Source organism: Jaculus jaculus, chromosome X, assembly GCF_020740685.1.
Source record: "Jaculus jaculus isolate mJacJac1 chromosome X, mJacJac1.mat.Y.cur, whole genome shotgun sequence".
NCBI lineage: Eukaryota > Metazoa > Chordata > Mammalia > Rodentia > Dipodidae > Jaculus > Jaculus jaculus.
In genome coordinates, this window is record NC_059125.1 from 65,743,950 (window position 1) to 65,761,930 (window position 17,981).

At 43.1% G+C, this 17,981-nt stretch overlaps 2 protein-coding genes and 1 pseudogene across 2 annotated transcripts; 2 read left to right on the forward strand and 1 right to left on the reverse strand.

Annotated features, from left to right (window-relative positions):
- The first annotated feature begins 908 nt into the window (after positions 1-908).
- On the forward strand, positions 909-2,403 carry LOC101616326 (annotated as a pseudogene).
- Positions 2,404-14,030: 11,627 nt separating this feature from the next.
- On the reverse strand, positions 14,031-14,998 carry LOC123456703 (polyadenylate-binding protein 1-like 2). Its single transcript, XM_045140842.1, has one exon. It carries the CDS (start codon positions 14,902-14,904, stop codon positions 14,302-14,304), a length of 603 nt encoding a protein of 200 aa, XP_044996777.1. The 5' UTR covers positions 14,905-14,998; the 3' UTR covers positions 14,031-14,301.
- LOC123456530 (antifreeze protein Maxi-like) lies at positions 14,903-15,583 on the forward strand. Its single transcript, XM_045139880.1, has 2 exons — positions 14,903-15,280; positions 15,389-15,583. The coding sequence occupies exons 1-2, from the start codon at positions 14,903-14,905 to the stop codon at positions 15,581-15,583; spliced, it is 573 nt and encodes a 190-aa protein (XP_044995815.1).
- The last annotated feature ends 2,398 nt before the right edge of the window (positions 15,584-17,981 follow it).

Here is a 17,981-nt window from a genome sequence, read left to right on the forward strand (position 1 = left end):
AATAAAATTAGATCATATCCAATTTATTGATATGGCCCCAAATAAGCAAATTCTGCCTTTATTTTGAGGCTCAAAAATTAGAAAGGGCCACACTTTCTGGCTCGTCGCTCGGCCGCAGTGTTTCCTCTTTCTCTCTCGCTCTTCCCCACCGCGTCGTCGTCGTCTTCTCTTGCCTTTTTTCTCGTGTTTTTTATTTTCTTTCCCCTCATCCCTTCTCGCTCTGCTGCCCAACGGTGTGAGGAGGCTGACTCCTCTCCTCCCACAGGCTGCGCCTTCCTCCTTTTTTTTCCTCTCCCGTTTCTCTCCGTTGGCCGCCGCCGCCAGTGCCTCTCAGCTGGTGTTGGTGCCGCGCTCCCCCCACACGTCGTCCCCGCAGCCTATGGCCCAGGCCACCTTGGGTATTTCTGCTCAACGTAACCACATCCCTCTTTAAAAATTCTGCCAAAAAAGAGAAGACGCTTTACCCGACTCTTTGGGCCCGTTACTTCATGGATGGAGAGATGGCTCAGCAGTTAAGGCACTTCTCTGCGAAGCCTAAGGACCTGAGTTCGAGTCCCCAGTACTCAGTACACCCAGCCAGATGCAAGGGTGGTGCGCATTCCTCTGGAGTTAGTTTGCAGTGGCTGGAGGGCAAACTTTCTGACCAGGTATACAACTACCCAGAAGGCCTAGAAGAAGTGCTGTATAGAGAGCAGTTCAACTTCAACACTGAGCCACCTTGGGAACCTAGCTGATGATAGGGGTGTTCCATCTCCTAACTTGTCCATGGAGGTCTTCTCTTCAGAAATCCAAGACTCACATTCATCCAGCTTGGTGTCAAGTGGGCTGTTGCTGCCAGAATTATCTTGAGATTATTTGAAAGATGTATCAGTTTCTTCTGAAGTACAGTCAACTTAGAAGCCTTTGTAGCAGTTTGTGGCATATTCTAAGGACCCAGACATAGGCTTGGTGGCCCGTCTCTTGTTTTTCCTGGTTTATGACTTTCGGCTTTGTGGAATACGGCTGAGATGAAAGGATTTATTGACGATGCAGACTACTCCGTTGGCCTGTGGGATGAAGAAACAAACCTTGGAAATGTTATTGATAACTATGTATAGGAACATACCCTGACAGGAAAGAACGCACTTTTTGTGGGAGATCTTGGGAAGATTGTGAAGAAACACAGTCAGTGGCAGAATGTGGTGGCCCAGATAAAGCCATTTTACACAGTGAAGTGCAACTCTACTCCAGCTGTACTTGAGATTTTGGCAGCTCTTGGAACTGGATTTGCTTGCTCCAGCAAAAATGAAATGGTTTTAGTGCAAAAATTGGGTGTTTCTCCAGAAAACATTATTTACATAAGTCCTTGCAAGCAAGTTTCTCCAGATAAAGTAGGCAGCAAGAGTTGGAGTGTTATGACATGTGGCAGAGAAATTGAATTGAAGAAAATTGCACAAAATAACCCAAATGCCAAGGTCTTACTCCATATTGCAACAGAAGATAATATTGGAGGTGAGAAGTTCGGCACTACACTGAAGAACTGAAGGCATCTTTTGGAATGTGCTAAAGGAACTTGATATCCAAATAATTGGGGTTAAATTTCATGTTTCAAGTGCTTGCAAAGAATCTCAAGTATACGTACATGCTCTGTCTGATGCTCGTTGTGTGTTTGACATCGCTGGAGAATTAGGCTTTACAATGGACATGTTAGGCATTGGTGGAGGCTTCACAGGAACTGAATTTCAGTTGGAAGAGGTTAATCATATTATCAGCCCACTATTGGATATCTACTTTCCTGAAGGTTCTGGTATTAAGATAATTTCAGAACCTGGAAGCTATTTTGTGTCTTCTGCATTTACACTTGCAGTTAATATTATTGCTAAGAAAGTTGTTAAAAATGATAAATTTTCCTCTGGAGTAGAAAAAACCGAGAGTGATGAACCAGCCTTCGTGTATTACATGAATGATGGTACTTATGGTTCTTTTGCAAGTAAACTTTCTGAGGACTTAAATACCATTCCAGAGTTCACAAGAAATACAAGGAAGATGAGCCTTTGTTTACAAGCGGCCTTTGGGCTCCAACCTGTGATGAGCTTGATCAAATTGTGGGAAGTTGTTTTCTTCCTGAGCTGGATGTGGGAGACTGGCTTATCTTTGATAACATGGGAGCAGATTCTTTCCATGAGCCATCTGCTTTTAATGATGTCCAGAGGCCAGCTATTTATTACATGATGTCATTCAGTGATTGGTATGAGATGCAAGATGCTGGAATTACTTCAGACACGATGATGAAAAACTTCTTCTTTGCATCTTCTTGCATTCAGCTGAGCCAGGAAGACAGCTTTTCCATGGAAGCTTAAGCTGGCATTAACGCTTCTTTAGATCTGAAGTCCCAGGTTAAGCTTGTCTGGTCTACATTCCAGTTTGGGAAAAAAAATTCAATCTTATTATCTTAATTCTCTTGAAACAAATTAATTTCATAGTAATAGCTATTTGGGACCAGTCAAAAATCAGCTGTCATCTATAATTCATTGGGGGTAATGGGAGATTTAGATAATGTATCCAGATTTAATTTATCAGTTTGTCCTACCCCTTAAGCATTTAAAATAAAATATGCAACAAAATGGATGACTTAGTGGAGATGGAAGCCCATTAATTGGGTTCCCCATTAAATCGCTTACATAAAGTCCATAGTTTTTATACTAAGGATTCGTGTTAAACAATCTTGTGAAGTTAATGTCTTTCACCCAGATATATCAGATGTCAGTTGAAGACCAGTGTGACTTCAATTAGATACATTTAGTGTATTTAGAATGTGTAACTTTGTGCTTTGAACTGTAGTTTAATAAATGTAAAGTGGCATCATAGTATCTGTTGTATTTGACCTAATGTAACCCTTGTATGATTGCAATAAAATTTTGTGTAGATTTTACTATTTTTTCAGGCTAAAACTTTGGGAAAGGGGCTAGCTAGCAAAAGTAGTTTTGAAATAGATGTGTATATGGTCTGTTCTGAGGGTTAGTTTTCTTTATAGCCCATTTAAAGTTTGGTTTGACTCAGTATATTTTTCAGTTATTAAATTAATAATTTAAGCAAAGTGTTTGGTAAATCATTGTGTGAAGTTCAGATTGAGTTTGGAGAGTTCATGTGCAGTAAGCATGATGTTAACAATTCAACACCAAAATTGTTCATCTTGCATACGCCAATTGTAATATTAGGTGTTTCTGTATAGATAGGATGCATAGAGTACATTAGTAAATCTTTGAATCACAGATCTTCCAGCTAATATGGAAGATTGAATACTTTGAATAAACTTGGTGTGGGGTAGGACGTGAAAATGCAGAGAGCTGCAGAGCACTAAAACTTAGAAGGGCTCACATCTGTATCTAGAAATCCTATGCCCCTTTGCATAGAATATTCAAGGGGGTTGGGAGTGAAGTACACTTTCTTCAATTACTCAACTACAGTAATATCAAGTGAGGGTTTTTGTTGTTGGTTTAACCTATTTCTTTAGTTTCTTGTTTCCCATTTGTTCAGCTTAGTAATTACATTTCTTTTTGTACTGAAACTTTATGGTGGTTGGGGGAGGGAGTTAGCATCACTAACCTGACAGTTTTTTTTTGTTTTTTTGAGGTAGGGTCTCCCTCTGGTCCAGGCTGACCTGGAATTAACTCTGTAGTCTCAGGGTGGCCTTGAACTCACGGCGATCCTCCTACCTCTGCCTCCCGAGTGCTGGGATTAAAGGCGTGTGCCACCATGCCCGGCTAACCTGACAGTTTTGCCAGGAATTTGCTTTGCTCATTGCTAGTATATTCATAATCCTAGATCTCAGAATCACAATAGTAATAAACAATCTCTACAGGGGTCATTTTTTCCTAACTTATTCTATGTTCAAATGTGGAATTTCTGTCTCCCAAGAGGAAATGTGACTTCACTTTGGTGCCAATGGACAGAAAATTCTACCTGTACTACATAGAAGTTTGGAATGCACTTAAATAACTGGTTTCTACACCTTGATTTTAAGGTGGAGAGAAATTGATCATGAATCTCTAATTTCAATCTCAAACCAGTAGGTGCTTAATATTTTTGATTTAATTAATATCCATTTGGATATCATGGGTTCTATTAATTACAGATTTAACTTAGGATCCCAGTCCATTGTCATCTTACTGCCTTGGACTTTTCCAAGGTACAGTATGGGGTTTTATGCAAAATTCAAAGCTACCATGTAACATTTTTTTAAATTGTAACTAGAAGGGGGAATAGTCCTGTACCTTTTTAGTGTTGTCCATTGTGGTCCAGAAATGACAAACCTTTTTAACAGTGGTACAACTTTGAGTCCTAAGCTTGGTAAATATGCAGGCTTGAGTTTCATGGCATTTCAATTTTGCCATTTATATAGGAGAGCTATTGTATGTGAAACAGCCCAGGATCGCAAATGTCACATGTAGATGATATGGGAACTTTTTAAAAATACCTGTATTGTATTTGAAGACTGTTTTCCATAAATTTAAAATTTAAACTTATGTATTTCAGTTTGGTATGTTCAACAATAATTAATGTAAAATCTTTTTTATATAATAGTGTCATCTCAGTTCAAAATTTAAGTGAAAATATAAAATCAAAATGATTTCTATATATAGTAAATTGAACTGTAAAGGTAACTTGTGTGTGATTCTGAATACACAGATAAAATGCTTTTATCCCTCAAAAAAAATTAGAAAGGGCTCTTAACAGTTTCATGAGATGGATAAAACATGAGGCAAAGCATGACCCATAATGCTTGGTTTGTCTTGGTTTCATGGTGTAGGAAGGGATTTAAAGGTTTGAGGAGAGTGTAATTATCATTTAAGGTCTACTCAACTCACTGGGAGAATTCAGAAGTCATATCTCTTACTGATACTTCAAGAAATATATTAGTGATTAGAACTTCAGCACCCTAAAAGGAGTTTGGTGATATTTTTCTCTGTAGACCAGACATCACAGTAGGAACCACAGTCATTGAACTGAGAAACTTACTCAATGTCAGCAAATTTCATGTTGGCAACATTGACTAGGTTGACTATTATGATTTGGATCTGAAATATTCCCCAAAAGCTCACGTGTTAAGGGTTTGGTTCTCATAGCAATGAGTTCAGATTAATGACATTAGGAGGTGTGTTACTTTTCTTATTGTTGTGACAAGATATCTGAAAAGTGTTTTCTAGCTCTAGAAGCCCCCTCCTGTATAAAGACCTTGTTTTCTTTCCCCTTTATTTTACTTTTGCTATAAAATAAAATTAATTCTTTTAAAATACTTTCCTGTCTCTTAATTCCTTAACTGGCAGAGAATACAAACCCATAATACCTAAATAGTATCATTTTTGGGGTTCATCCCAGATTTCTATACATCTCAACACTAATTTGCCTCCAGACCAGGTAAGCCGAAAAAATCTTCCCCTAAGACTGGCACCTGTCACCCAAGTAACTCCCTTTCCATGTGGGTGGGTCAAGGGTGTACACTGATCTGGCCAGGAGGAATCATACAGCGGTGTAACCCCAAAGCTGAAACTGATACATGCAGCTAGGGTTACATTTGATCACCAGCTACCTACCTAGTACCTCCATAAATTTGAATGTTAATTATCTTAACCTTGAATGCTGTCTGCTTGTATGCTTTTTGTTAGAAGGCCAGCTGGTCTTCCCTAAGGGTACAGGTTTCTCTGAACTCAGACAGGAAACATGGAGAATGAGCACATGACCAGTCCAACATGGTAACCTGATTCCAGCCAGTAACTGAACAAGGCATGTTGCCCTGCTAAGACAGCCACTAAAGCTACATTGGGAATAGAGGTAAAACAGAATGAACTATATTAGTTCTCTCTCAGTTGTTTGGACAAGATAATTCCTAATACCAGATTTTAATGTTCATCTATACAGTATTCATTTTGACCTGTTTCAATGTTAACCTGTTGTAATGTTTTAAATAACAAGCCTGACATTTATTTCTTTTCTTGCCTTTAAAAGTGTCTTTCATAAAGTTTATTCTAAAACCAACAGGTACCAAAGCCTGTATGTGTGTCCTGGGGAATTATTATTAATCAAGCCTGGTTGTCATTTTTCCTAGATTTCATTTAAAGTATAGATGTTTTTGATGACATAAATAATAAAAAAGAGAATTTTATGAACTTTAAATTCTTATGTTAAATTGTTTAATGTCTAATTCTATGTTTTTTTCTGATAAGGATGTTTCTCTGTGGATTTATAATGATAAAATGATTAGGTCCTAGATACTAGATTATCAGTTAGATGTGGTTCTCTTAATAGTTCTATAAGAAAAATTGCTAATATGATGAGATGAGATGGTTTAAAGATAAGTTGGAAAAGAAAAATTTAAATGCTGAATATATAGAATGTTGACTTAGAAAGACATTTTTGTAATTTTTTTATAGGAGAGAGAGAATTGGTGTGCCAGGGCCTCTAGCCACTGTAATCGAACTCTAGGTGTGTGCACCACCTTGTGCACATAGGTGACTTTGTGTATTTGTGTCACCTTGTGCATCTGGCTTATGTGGGATCTGGAGAGTCAAATATGAGTCCTTAGGCTTCACAGGCAAGCATCTTAACCACTAAGCCATCTCTTAAGCCCTAGAAAGGCGTTTTTATTTGTTTTTTAATTTTTTAATTCATTTTTATTTAGTTAGTCGAGAGTGACTGAGAGAGAAAGAGGCAGGTAGAGAGAGAGAGAATGGGCACACCAGGGCCTCCAACCACTGCAAACGAACTCCAGATGCATGTGTCCCCTTATGCATCTGGCTAACTTGGGTCTTGGGGAAACGAGCCTTGAACCAGGGTCCTTAGGCTTCACAGGCAAGCGCTTAGCTGCTAAGCCATCTCTACAGCCCCTAGAAAGACTTTTTAAGTGGTAGTTAGATTAAAGTACAAAAGTGTATGTAAAAAAGGCATGAGTATGTTGAACAGAAGGGTTGTAAGAAATATCTAAAACCAGAACTTAACTAATATCATTTTTAAAATTTAATTATTAATTTATTGCATTTTCACTCTACCCCGGACTGATCTGGAACCCACTCTGTACTCCCAGGTTGGCCTCAAACTCACAGTGATCCTCCTACTTCTGCCTCCCAAGTGTTAGGATGACAGGCATAAAATTTATTTTATATATAACAGGTTATACTCTTTTTAATATTTTATTTATTTATTTGAGAGAGAAAGAAAGAAGCAGGAAGAGAGAGACATATAGAGAATTGGTTACCATGGTCTCCAGCTGATGCAAATGAATGCCAGACACATGTGCCACCTGGGGCATCTGGCTTATGTGGGTGCTGGGGAATCAAACCTACATCCTTTGGCTTTGCAGGCAAGCACCTTAACCACTAAGTAAGTCATTTCTCCAGCCCAGTTTATATTCTTTTATACCACTGCCCCATCTCCTATTACCCTACAGGCCCTCCTCAGTGGGGTTATGGATTCATTGTGGGATAATGAAGGCCTCAGTTAGTCCCTATGGGGTAGTGGTGGACTGTGCTTCAGGGTATTCCTACCCACTCTGTGGCTTTTACATTCGTTTTGATCCCTCTTCCACAATGTTCCCTGAGCCATGGAAGGTCTATTGGCAGTCTGTAAAATCAAATTTTATTCCAGCATTTAAAAGCTTATTAATTGTAAAAGACTAACCATTCTTCTATCTCTCCTAGTCAAATGCCTCTGTTTAACTTCATAAAATGTACTCAAGGACACTCCTTGAGAAATAGTTCTTCACCCACTACTAAACCTTAGTAAAAGCTAATCACTTAGCCACGAGTCAGCAAGTAACCATGTAACTTGAGATACTCAATGTGATCTGAGTTATCTGAACCACTAATTCATAAAGTTAAGCATGTATAGTAATGCTTGTGCAATGTCTTGCAGAAGAGAAAAACAATCCAAATCCTTTAAAGAATGTTTTATTTGAGAGAGAGAGAAATATAGAGTGTGAGTTTGAGTGCACCAGGGCCTCTTGCCACTGCAAACAAACTCCAGACACATGCACCACTTTATATATCTGGTTTTATGTGGGTACTAGGGAATCAACATCAGGTTGTCAGGCTTTGTAAGCAAGTGCCTTTAACTGCTGACTCTCCAGACCCTTAAGATCCCTTTTAAAGTAAGTTTTGTTTTAGGGACTTATAGTCAATATACTTCTGAGGTAGGACAGTTATTCTTGCCCTTGCCAGCTGAAACAAACTGCCTCTGGTAGGTTTTATGGACAGAAATAGAGAAAAGGGCATTTACTGAATCAACAGTTGTGTACCAGGGTATGTGTTCGTATCCTCAAGTAATTAAACCACATCAAATAGAAATGGCCTACAAGGTGATCAGCATAAAGCAGGTCCTGAAAATACTTGAAAAAAACTTAAAAATTTGAAAACTTGAAAAATGGCCCAAATGGTCATGATCCTCAATGTTGTTTTCTTGTCTCTCCAAAATTCCTGATTCTCCAATTTGCATGCAACAAATTATTGGGTTTATCAGCCTCTTCCTCCTATGACATACAGCCCTACTAACTTTTGTTTCCCTGAGGAACACTAATACAGAGATCATCTTTGTATAATGTGCATACATATTCATATATACATATATGTGTATGTCTGTGTGTAATGTCAAGCAATAGAAATCGTTTCTTGTTTGTTTGTTTGTTTTGGTTTTTCGAGGCAGGGTTTTACTCTAGTCCTGGCTGACCTGGAATTCACTATGTAGTCTTAGAGTGGCCTCGTACCTCCGCCTCCTGAGTGCTAGGATTAAAGGAGAAATCTCTGTTAAAAATATTTTTATGGGCTGGAGGGATTGCTTAGTGGTTAAGGTGTTTGCCTGCAAAACCAAAGGACCTTGGTTAGATTCCCTAGGACCCACGTTGGCCAGATGCACAAGGGGGCACATGCATCTGGAGTTCGTTTGCAGTGGCTGAGGCCCTGACACACCTATTTCTCTTTCTCTCTCCCTCCCTCTCTCTCTCTCTCTCTCTCTCTCTCTCTCTCCTCCTCCCCCTCCTCCTCCTCTTTCTCTGTCAAATAAATAAATAAAAATATTTTAAAATATTTTTATTTGCAATGAAAGAGAGAGAGACAATGGGTGGAAGCTCTAATTACTGCAAACAAACTCCTCAGATGCATGTGCCATTTTATGCAATTGGCTTTATGTGGGGACTAGGGAACTTAACCCAGGTCATTATGCATTGCAGGCAAGCACCTAACCATTGTGCCATCTCTCCAGACCACAATAAAAATCTTAATGTGGATGTGGGTTTTTCTCAGCTGTAGAATTATTATGTTCTATGGCCTTCCTTGTTTGAAACAACACATGATTTTTCTAGAACTACAAACAAAAGAAAAATCTTAAAATATGAATTATCTTTTATCCACTTAAAACATAGCAAAATCAAAACAAATTGAAATTCTTAGCAGAGCTTTGTAACACGATGTACACTTTTATAAGGAAACAAGATATTTATAGTATAAGTTGGCACAACTTTAAAAGTGGAAACCTGATTACAAAAAGAAAATTCTCAAAAATACATTACAATGTTTTTCTGCTACTTCTAGAAGCGTTTGTTGTGAAAAAATCATGTAAGTAACTATGAATCAAAATAAAAGGTAGTCAGCATAGCAGTTTGAAATTAAAGGAGAAAGGAAAATAAAGAAAATTTCTGACAATGTAAAAATTAAGGAATGAGTCAATTCCATCAATTCCATAGGTCAATTCCATAGATACAATAAGTTCAAAAGACCATTTGAAGTGATATGAAAACAAATAAGCCGGGTGTGGTGGCGCACGCCTTTAATCCCAGCACTCGGGAGGCAGAGGTAGGAGGATCACTGTGAGTTTGAGGCCACCCTGAGACTACAGAGTGAATTCCGGGTCAGCCTGGGCTAGAGTGAGACACTACCTTGAAAAAACAAAACAAACAAACAAAAAAGGTGAAATGTTTATTATAGAATGAAGATTCTGAAATAATGTAGGTTGTAAAGCATGGATTGATATTTTATATACAAGAAGTATGTTAATTATAATATGCAATAAAATATGTATATATTTCTTGAAATTGATTGGCCACCACTAAAGAGAGTCATGAGTAGCCATAAATTACTTTCCTTGTAATCAGAAATTACTGATATTTATCAGGTATTAATAGAAGTATCTGAAATTAAAATCACATACTATATAACAACAATATGGTATTCTGAACTTGTAAGAATGTTCAGGAACTCACACTGAATGAGAACAATGATTTGTACAGCAGAATATTCTCAGCATCTTTGGTTTGAGTAAAGGAAACTGAAACAAGAGGTAGACAGTGAAAATTGAGGCCAGCTGAAGATAACACCTATTAAAATAGAACTCTGGCATAGACCATCAGGTTAATCATTATATATAGGTAGGATAATCAGTCTTTTCATTTTCTTTACTTTGTCTGTCAGTAATTTTATTTTTTTGGCTTTTTGAGGTAGGGTCTCACTCTAGCCCAGGTGGCGTGTAATTCACTATGTAGTCACAGGATGGCCTTGGACTCATGGCACTCCTAATACCTCTGCCTCCCCAGTACTGGGATTAAAGGCATGCACCACCATACCCGGCTTTATGTTCAGATATTTAAAATGAATTCAGTTGAATCACAAGAAAAACAAAGTGCTTTAAAAAATGAGTAACAAACAAAATTGTGGTCTGGCTTTTATGGCATTATATTAGTAAAAATAGTTTATAGGAAATAGAATCTAATGAAAGAATGTGGTTGTTGGGCATTTTTAGTAGTCATGCCTTCATTTTAAAGCAATCTACTTGCAAAAAGGAATAAAACAAAAATCCACAAGGTTAATTAACTTATAACTTCAAAAATATTAAGAAGATAAAAATAGAAGTATGAACAAAATTTCTTACATTATTGGAAGGCATCAATTGTATGGAAAAAGCATTTGCCTCAGGCTACAAAGTATATAAGGCAAATAAATGTTCCTAGATATATTTACTCACAAATGTTTCCATAAAATAATATTTTTGTGAACATCCAGAGCAATTTAAAACTACAAAAGGTTACATTTTGGAAATGATACCTCATCCATAAAATCAAAAAAGTAAGTTAAAATATGAGGATATTTGACAATCTGGAAATATGAGAAAAACCTGAAAGATTGAAAAAGTACCACGATAAAATATGTAGTTTATCTTACATTTTGGTTTTTTTTAATTTTTTTGTTCATTTTTATTTATTTATATGAGAGTGACAGAGAGAGAAAGAGGCAGATAGAGATTGAGAATGGGTGCTCCATGGCTTCCTGCCACTGCAAACGAACTCCAGATGCGTGCGCCCCCTTGTGCATCTGGCTAACGTGGGTCCTGGGGAATCCAGTCTCGAACTAGGGTCCTTAGGCTTCACAGGCAAGCGCTTAACTGCTAAGCCATCTCTCCAGCCCATTATCTTACATTTTGAAGGTATGTGTATGCATGTATGTGTGTGTGTGTATGTGTGTGTATTTATTATATAGAAAGAGATACAGAATTTTAAATGTTTCAAAGTTGAATTTTGTCAGCTGGTTGAATTGAGTGAATTTTATTTCTTTAATTATGTTTATAAGTTTCTATTATATTTTTGAATGGAGATGAGTGTTTGAAATAAATGTTTATGGGGATTGAGAGATGGCTTAGTGGTTAAGACACTTGCCTACAAAGCCAAAGGATCCTTGTTCAACTCTTCAGGACCATTGTAAGCAAGATGCTCAAGGGGGCACATGCATCTGGAGTTCATTTACAGTGGCTGGAGGCCTTGTTGTGCCCATTCTCTCTCTCTCTTTCTCTAACATAAATGAATAAAATATATTAAAACATAAATGTTTACAAGACAATTTCTGATTCTCCTAATAAAATACTCTAGGAGTGCCAAAGTGATGACAATACAAGTTCCAGGAAAATTTTCCATATGTCCAAGATTTCACACTTTGTGTCCCAATCAGGGTAAAATGTTGTTATTGTAATGGATAGTCATTTACTGATTTAAAAAAGGTTTTTAAACCTTACATTAATAAACATTTAAATGTTACATTGAACAATATTTGTTCAGAAAATATCTTCAATTTGAGGAAGATCTGCGCAAAATGCTATTCCTAATGTTATTTCTTTGAATAAAAAGGAAGGAATTTAAACATAATAAGCGGGCTGGAGAGATGGCTTAGCGGTTAAGCGCTTGCCTGTGAAGCCTAAGGACCCCAGTAAGAGGCTCGGTTCCCCAGGTCCCACGTTAGCCAGATGCACAAGAGGGCGCACACGTCTGGAGTTCGTTTGCAGAGGCTGGAAGCCCTGGCGCGCCCATTCTTTCTCTCTCCCTCTATCTGTCTTTCTCTCTGTGTCTGTCGCTCTCAAATAAATAAATAAATAAATAAATAAATAAATAAAAGAAAAACTAAACATAATAAGCACACACCCTCCCTCTATATATACATATACATGTGTGTGTATGTGTATATATATATATATATATATATATATATATATATATGTATGTATACTCTGTATATAATCTGTAAATTGACCGATACATACAATGGAACAAAAAACAAGCATGAAAACTATTTTAGAAGAATATTTAATGACATGAAAGGAAGTTCAAGAATATCTATACATCTATGTCTATAATCTATATTATACTTTAAGCGTGAAAAAGCAGATATTGAAACACTATATACATTAAATTCACATATATATATATCACATGGAAAATACTGGGCACATACAGATGAACATGATTCAAGAAGGCAAGGGTTGTCATTAGGATTGGTAACTAATAACATTCATTTTCATCTGCTCTCTGCCTTAGTTTTTCCTGTAATAATATTGATTTATTTATTTTTTGACAAAGAGATAAAAAGAAAGTGGAACAGAGAAAAGAAATTATTAACAGCGATCAATTCCAGTGAAATAACTAGGACAGTGAAATACCATTTGCAGCCCACCATAAAGATCAAGACACACATACACAAACATCTATTACAGTGGCCCAGGAGACTTTGCAGGGGAAACAGGAATACTCCTTTTACTAGCTGTGCTGGCTGGCACAAGTGCAAATTGGTACAATGCTTATGAAGGTAGCCTTTTGGCAACACATAAGGAAAGTCTCTGAAATGTCTATATGTGGACCCTGCAAGTCCACAGTTAAGGAAACCATCCAGGATGCTAGCACAGAGTTGGCTTGACAAGGAAGGATTCACTCATCATCAGAGCACGCAGTGTTGGTTTTAAACACAGGGAAATAACTAGGCACCACCTGAATGTCCAACAATGCTGGAATGATTACAGAAACGTTAAGGTCCATGGATACACACAGGAGCACTCTGCAGGCACTGAAGATGAGGATTCGTAAGCCTGTTGAATAACATGGAAAGAAGTTCAATGGGTTGATTTTTGTTTGGTATTAGTTGCTGAAAAGAAAAGCAGGTTAAGAAACACCACATACTTGAACCATTCTACAACAGTATGTTGAAAGGGAAGGCGGCTTTGGGGTGAGAGGGAGAAAAAGGGAGAGCAGAAAGCCTGGAAAATCAGCACACAGAAAAGGTAAAAGTGGTCCTCTCTGGGTAAGAGGACGCTAGGGAGCAAATACTCGCTTGCTTTTTCCCTCATCTGACTTCCTTCTCCTTTCTGATGTTCCTACCATGGAGTTGTACCACCTGTACAGTAAACAGAGAGAGAAAAAGAGAGAGAGAGAGAGAGAATGATTTTTAGGAACCATACCACAGAGAGAAGAGGCAGCCTTTAACCTATCGAATGGCACAGATCAGTAGGATTTTTCTCAATGTCCTTGCTGGGGGTGAGGAGAGGAGAGGGGAGGGGAGGAGAGGGGAGGGGAGGGGAGGAGAGGAGAGGACAGAAGACAGGAGAGGAGAGGACAGAAGACAGGACAGGACAGGACAGGACAGGACAGGACAGGACAGGAGAGGAGAGGAGAGGAGAGGAGAGGAGAGGAGAGGAGAGGAGAGGAGAGGAGAGGAGAGAGCTAAGAGGAGAGAGGAAAGGAAGGAGGAGGACAGAGTGGGGACAGACAGATGGAGAAAAGAATGAAGGGGAGCAGAAGAGGAGTGGAGGGGGGAGAGAGGAAGGAAGAGAGAGAGAGGGGGAGAGAGAGACAGCGTTAGAGAGACAGAAAACACACAGGAGAGAGAGAGAGAGAGAGAGAGAGAGAGAGAGAGAGACCTGCACTCCCAATACAATACACTGCTGGTGGGTGGGGGTGGGGGCGGGGACGCTGTAAACCGGGTGAGAGCCAAGGTCTGGCTCTACTGGCTAGCTGCTAGGACGTCTTCATCGGAAGGTGGCCTCCTCATCGGTGTCATCCTCGAAATCTCTGAGGTCAGCACTGGTGGACTGCCGGGCCCAGGCTCCCCTTTCTGCCTCCCTCTCTTTATGCGACTTGAATCTCCCCACGAAAATTTTGCGGTAGTTCAGGAACATGCCATTCAGCGCATCTATGGCCCTCTCAGCCGACTCCTGCTTCTGGAAGTGCACGAACCCGTAGCCCTTGGGGCCCTTCTCATCGCAGGCCACCTTGCAGGACAGGATGTTGCCGAAGGCCGAGAAGATGTTGTACAGCGCCTTGTTGTCGATGGTCTTGCCCAGGTTCTTGATGAAGACGTTGCCCACCCCGCTCTTGCGGAGCGAGGGGTCCCTCTGGGACCACATGATGCGCACTGGCCTGCCCTTGATGACATCAAAGTTCAGGGTCTCCAGGGCCCGCTTGGCGTCCACCGGTTGCTGGTAGTTGACGTACGCGTAGCCCAACGAGCGGCGGGTGATCTTGTCCCGGCAAATGCGGATGGACAGGATGGGCCCGGCCGGACTGAACTTCTCGTACAGCATCGCCTCGGTCACCTCGGGGTGCAGGTCGCCCACGTACAGCGAGGCCATGGGAAAGTCTGGGTTTCCCTCGGGGCCCTCGCCGGACTCCGCTTGGGCAGCCGCCTCCTCCGCGGCGATCGCCGCCGCCAACTCCTCATCCGCATCCACCTCCCCCAAGGGGGCCGCCGCAGCCTCCGCTGCAGCTGCGGCGCTGGCCTCAGCCGCCGCCGCCGCCGCCGCCGCCGCCACGGCCCGGGCGGCCTCCTCCTCCTCGTCGTCCTCCTCCTCCTCTCTAGCCAGGGCGGCCGCCACCTCCCCCAGGGTGGCCTCCGCCGCTGCCTCCTCGCCCGAGGCCTCCGCCTCCACCTCAGCCTCCACCTCTGCTTCCGCCTCCGCCACGGAGGCCTCCGCCACGGCCTCCGCCACGGTCGCCGCCGCCGCCTCCGCCGCCGCGGCCGCCGCCGCCGCCACCGCCGCCGCCACGGTCGCCGCGGTCGCCACGGTCGCCGCTGCCGCCGGGCCGCTAGCGCGACCTCCCCTGCCGCGAACTGAGGGGGCGGAGAGGCGGGGAAGGGCCGGTGGGTGCCGGAACCCGGGCCGGGGGCGTGAGCGCGAGCGGCCGGAGGGGGGCCTGGCTCCGGTCGAACTGGGAGAGCGAGTCACCGGGATGGCGAGCGCGGCCGGGAGCGCGCCGGTCCGAGTCGCCGCAGCCCGCTGCTGCCGCCGCCGCCGCTCGGTCGTGGGCTAGCGTGCGGGGCGCGGGCGGGAGGGCGGCGTGTGGTGGGGGGCGGGGGTGTTGGCGTCTGTGGTCCGGGCAGCTGGGAAGGCTTCTGTCTCTTTGGTTCCCCCTGTGGCTGCTGCGGGGCTGCGGGGCCGCGGGCGGTGGGGCGGGGGCGGGGGCGGGCTGGCGTGAAGTGGGGTGGGGGTGCCAGTGCGCAGCCTCTGGGAGCGCGGGCATATTTATGACGAGGGCGCCAGCGGAAGGGCTCCGCTCTGGACGCGAGGAATCCGGGTTCCCTGCGTGTGCTGGGGGGGGGGATTTGATGCCCCCGCCCCCAAAATGGAACGCTTCCGTGATCAAAGCAAGTACCTTGCAAGAGTGGGTGGGGCGGCCTTCGAGACACGCTTGCTTGGCCTAAACCAGCCAAGAAACCGTGTTCGCGCATGGGGGGGGGATGTGCAACCCCCGCCAGAAAAAGCCCCCACCCCCCACACACGCACTGCCTAACGTCACCACCAGGAAAGCACGAGTCTCCCCAGCTCCCCACGCAGCCTGCTGAGCCATTTTCTGAGCTACTCCCCCCCCCCCTTCGCACCTCTTCCCCTCTCCTTCCGCAACACTTGCAGAAGACAGAATACAGAATGCGCATTCATTCATAATGCTGTGCCTCACATACATGCAGAGTCAGAGCCAGGCAGTCCCTGGGGATGCAGGGGGCCCGGGAGACACAAGGCAGTAAGACGCAGGCTGGCTGGAAGCCTGTCCTGGGGGGCAAGGGATGTGGGCTGGAACGCCCTACCCCAGCCCAAGGCGCACCTATGGGCCCGGGGTTCTGCACCCTACCCCGCCCCCCAACTCCCCGCTGGCCTCGCCAAGCTGAGTGGATGGATGCGGTCTGCATGACGGAATCAAGAGCACCCTGTCCCCAGCGTTGTGCTCCTTGGCAAGATAGGGACAGCCAAACCGATGTCTGGGAACAGGGCCTGTCTGGTGCACAGTCAGACACTTGTCATATTTCTGGCTCTGCCCTCAAGGTGCTAACGTTCCCAACCTCGACTAGAGACGCACAAGGCAGAGCTCAGAAGGAAAAGGAAGACAGAAGCTGAACTCTTGCTCTGGGCTGACACGACCAGCCTTTACACCAGCCCGTAGGTATGTATACAGGCAGCAATGAGTGCTGATGTGTGGGCGGCGGTGTGTGGCGAGAGCAGCCTTGTCTCCCTGGCCGGAGCAGCCAGGTTGAGGGAACAGGCCAGCTGGCAACTTTCAGAAGAGTGCATCAAGAGAAGCTGGAGCCTCAAATCCTCCACAGAGTGGGGTCGGCCTCTAGCTGTTCCCAGTAGGCGCCAGGGAAGGCCATGCCAAAGAGGACACCCCATCCTGGGGTATGAAAGGTGATAAGGCAGGCACTCCAGGCTGTGGGATTCCTCTGTGCCAAGGCACACACATGGTCACTCTTGGTCATGCTCGATAGTCTGGCCAGGACAAATCTCCAAGAGCACAGCATGGGAGATGGGGGCTGGAAGTCCTTTGAATCCTGAAGTCAAGTTAAGGCGCTGGGGTCTCTGTACCCAAGGTCATGGTCACCACTGGGCATGTGCAAGGAGAGAAGTGGAATGAATAATCACAAAGTCGCTCTGCGTGTTTGGAGCCTCTCTCCGTGTACATACAAGTGTGCATGGTCAAACGCATAGGCACACATGGGCACACACCTTTGCAGCCATATAGAACTCCAAGGTAGAGCAAAAAGAAGAAAATTCTGTGGGAACCAGTTCCTAAGAGACAAGAAAACACTTCCCTGTGCCCCTCCTCTTCATTTCAGAAACAGGGTTCTCAGAGCACAAGCCAGTAGGATCAGATCTCAAAGAGTGGTGAAAACATAATGTCTTTTCCTCAGGATGTCTTGACTCCACTCCAGCTCAGGTTTCCACTAAAGATAACAGAATTGCCAGGACAAACCTACTAGGTTCTTGGCTGGGAGTGGAAGGTGTGGAGGGGGGCAGAATGGCTCAGTGGATAAATCACTCACCATTATCTGGAGGTTAATCCCCAGAGTCCACCTCAAAAAAAAAAAAAAAAAAAAAAAAAAGACAGAAGTTGGGCTGGAGAGATGGCTCTACCTGTTAAGGTCTTGCCTGCGAAGCCTAAGGGCCCAGCTTCAATTCCACAGCACCCAGGTAAGGCACATGCACAAGGTGGCATATGCCTCTGGAGTTCCTTTACAGTGGATAGAGGCCCTGCTGTATTCATTCTCTCTCTCCCCCCCCCTCAAATAAATGTCTAATTTTTTAATATAAAAGCCAGGAGCTATGGCTGGTTTCTGTAACCCCAGCATGCTGGCTCTGATACTGAAGCTGAAGGCGAGAACGGAGGTAGAGAAAGCCTGTTCTGGAAGCTCATGGGGAGCACAGCAAAGAACAGCAGC

Bases quoted from the DNA above. Each gene is read 5' to 3' on its own strand.
- LOC123456530 (XM_045139880.1), top strand. From the start codon at position 14,903: ATGGGAAAGTCTGGGTTTCCCTCGGGGCCCTCGCCGGACTCCGCTTGG. The intron at 15,281-15,388 runs GCCGCCGCGGCC...CCGCGAACTGAG, and splicing joins CGGTCGCCGCCGCCGCCTCC to GGGGCGGAGAGGCGGGGAAG.
- LOC123456703 (XM_045140842.1), bottom strand. From the start codon at position 14,904: ATGGCCTCGCTGTACGTGGGCGACCTGCACCCCGAGGTGACCGAGGCG.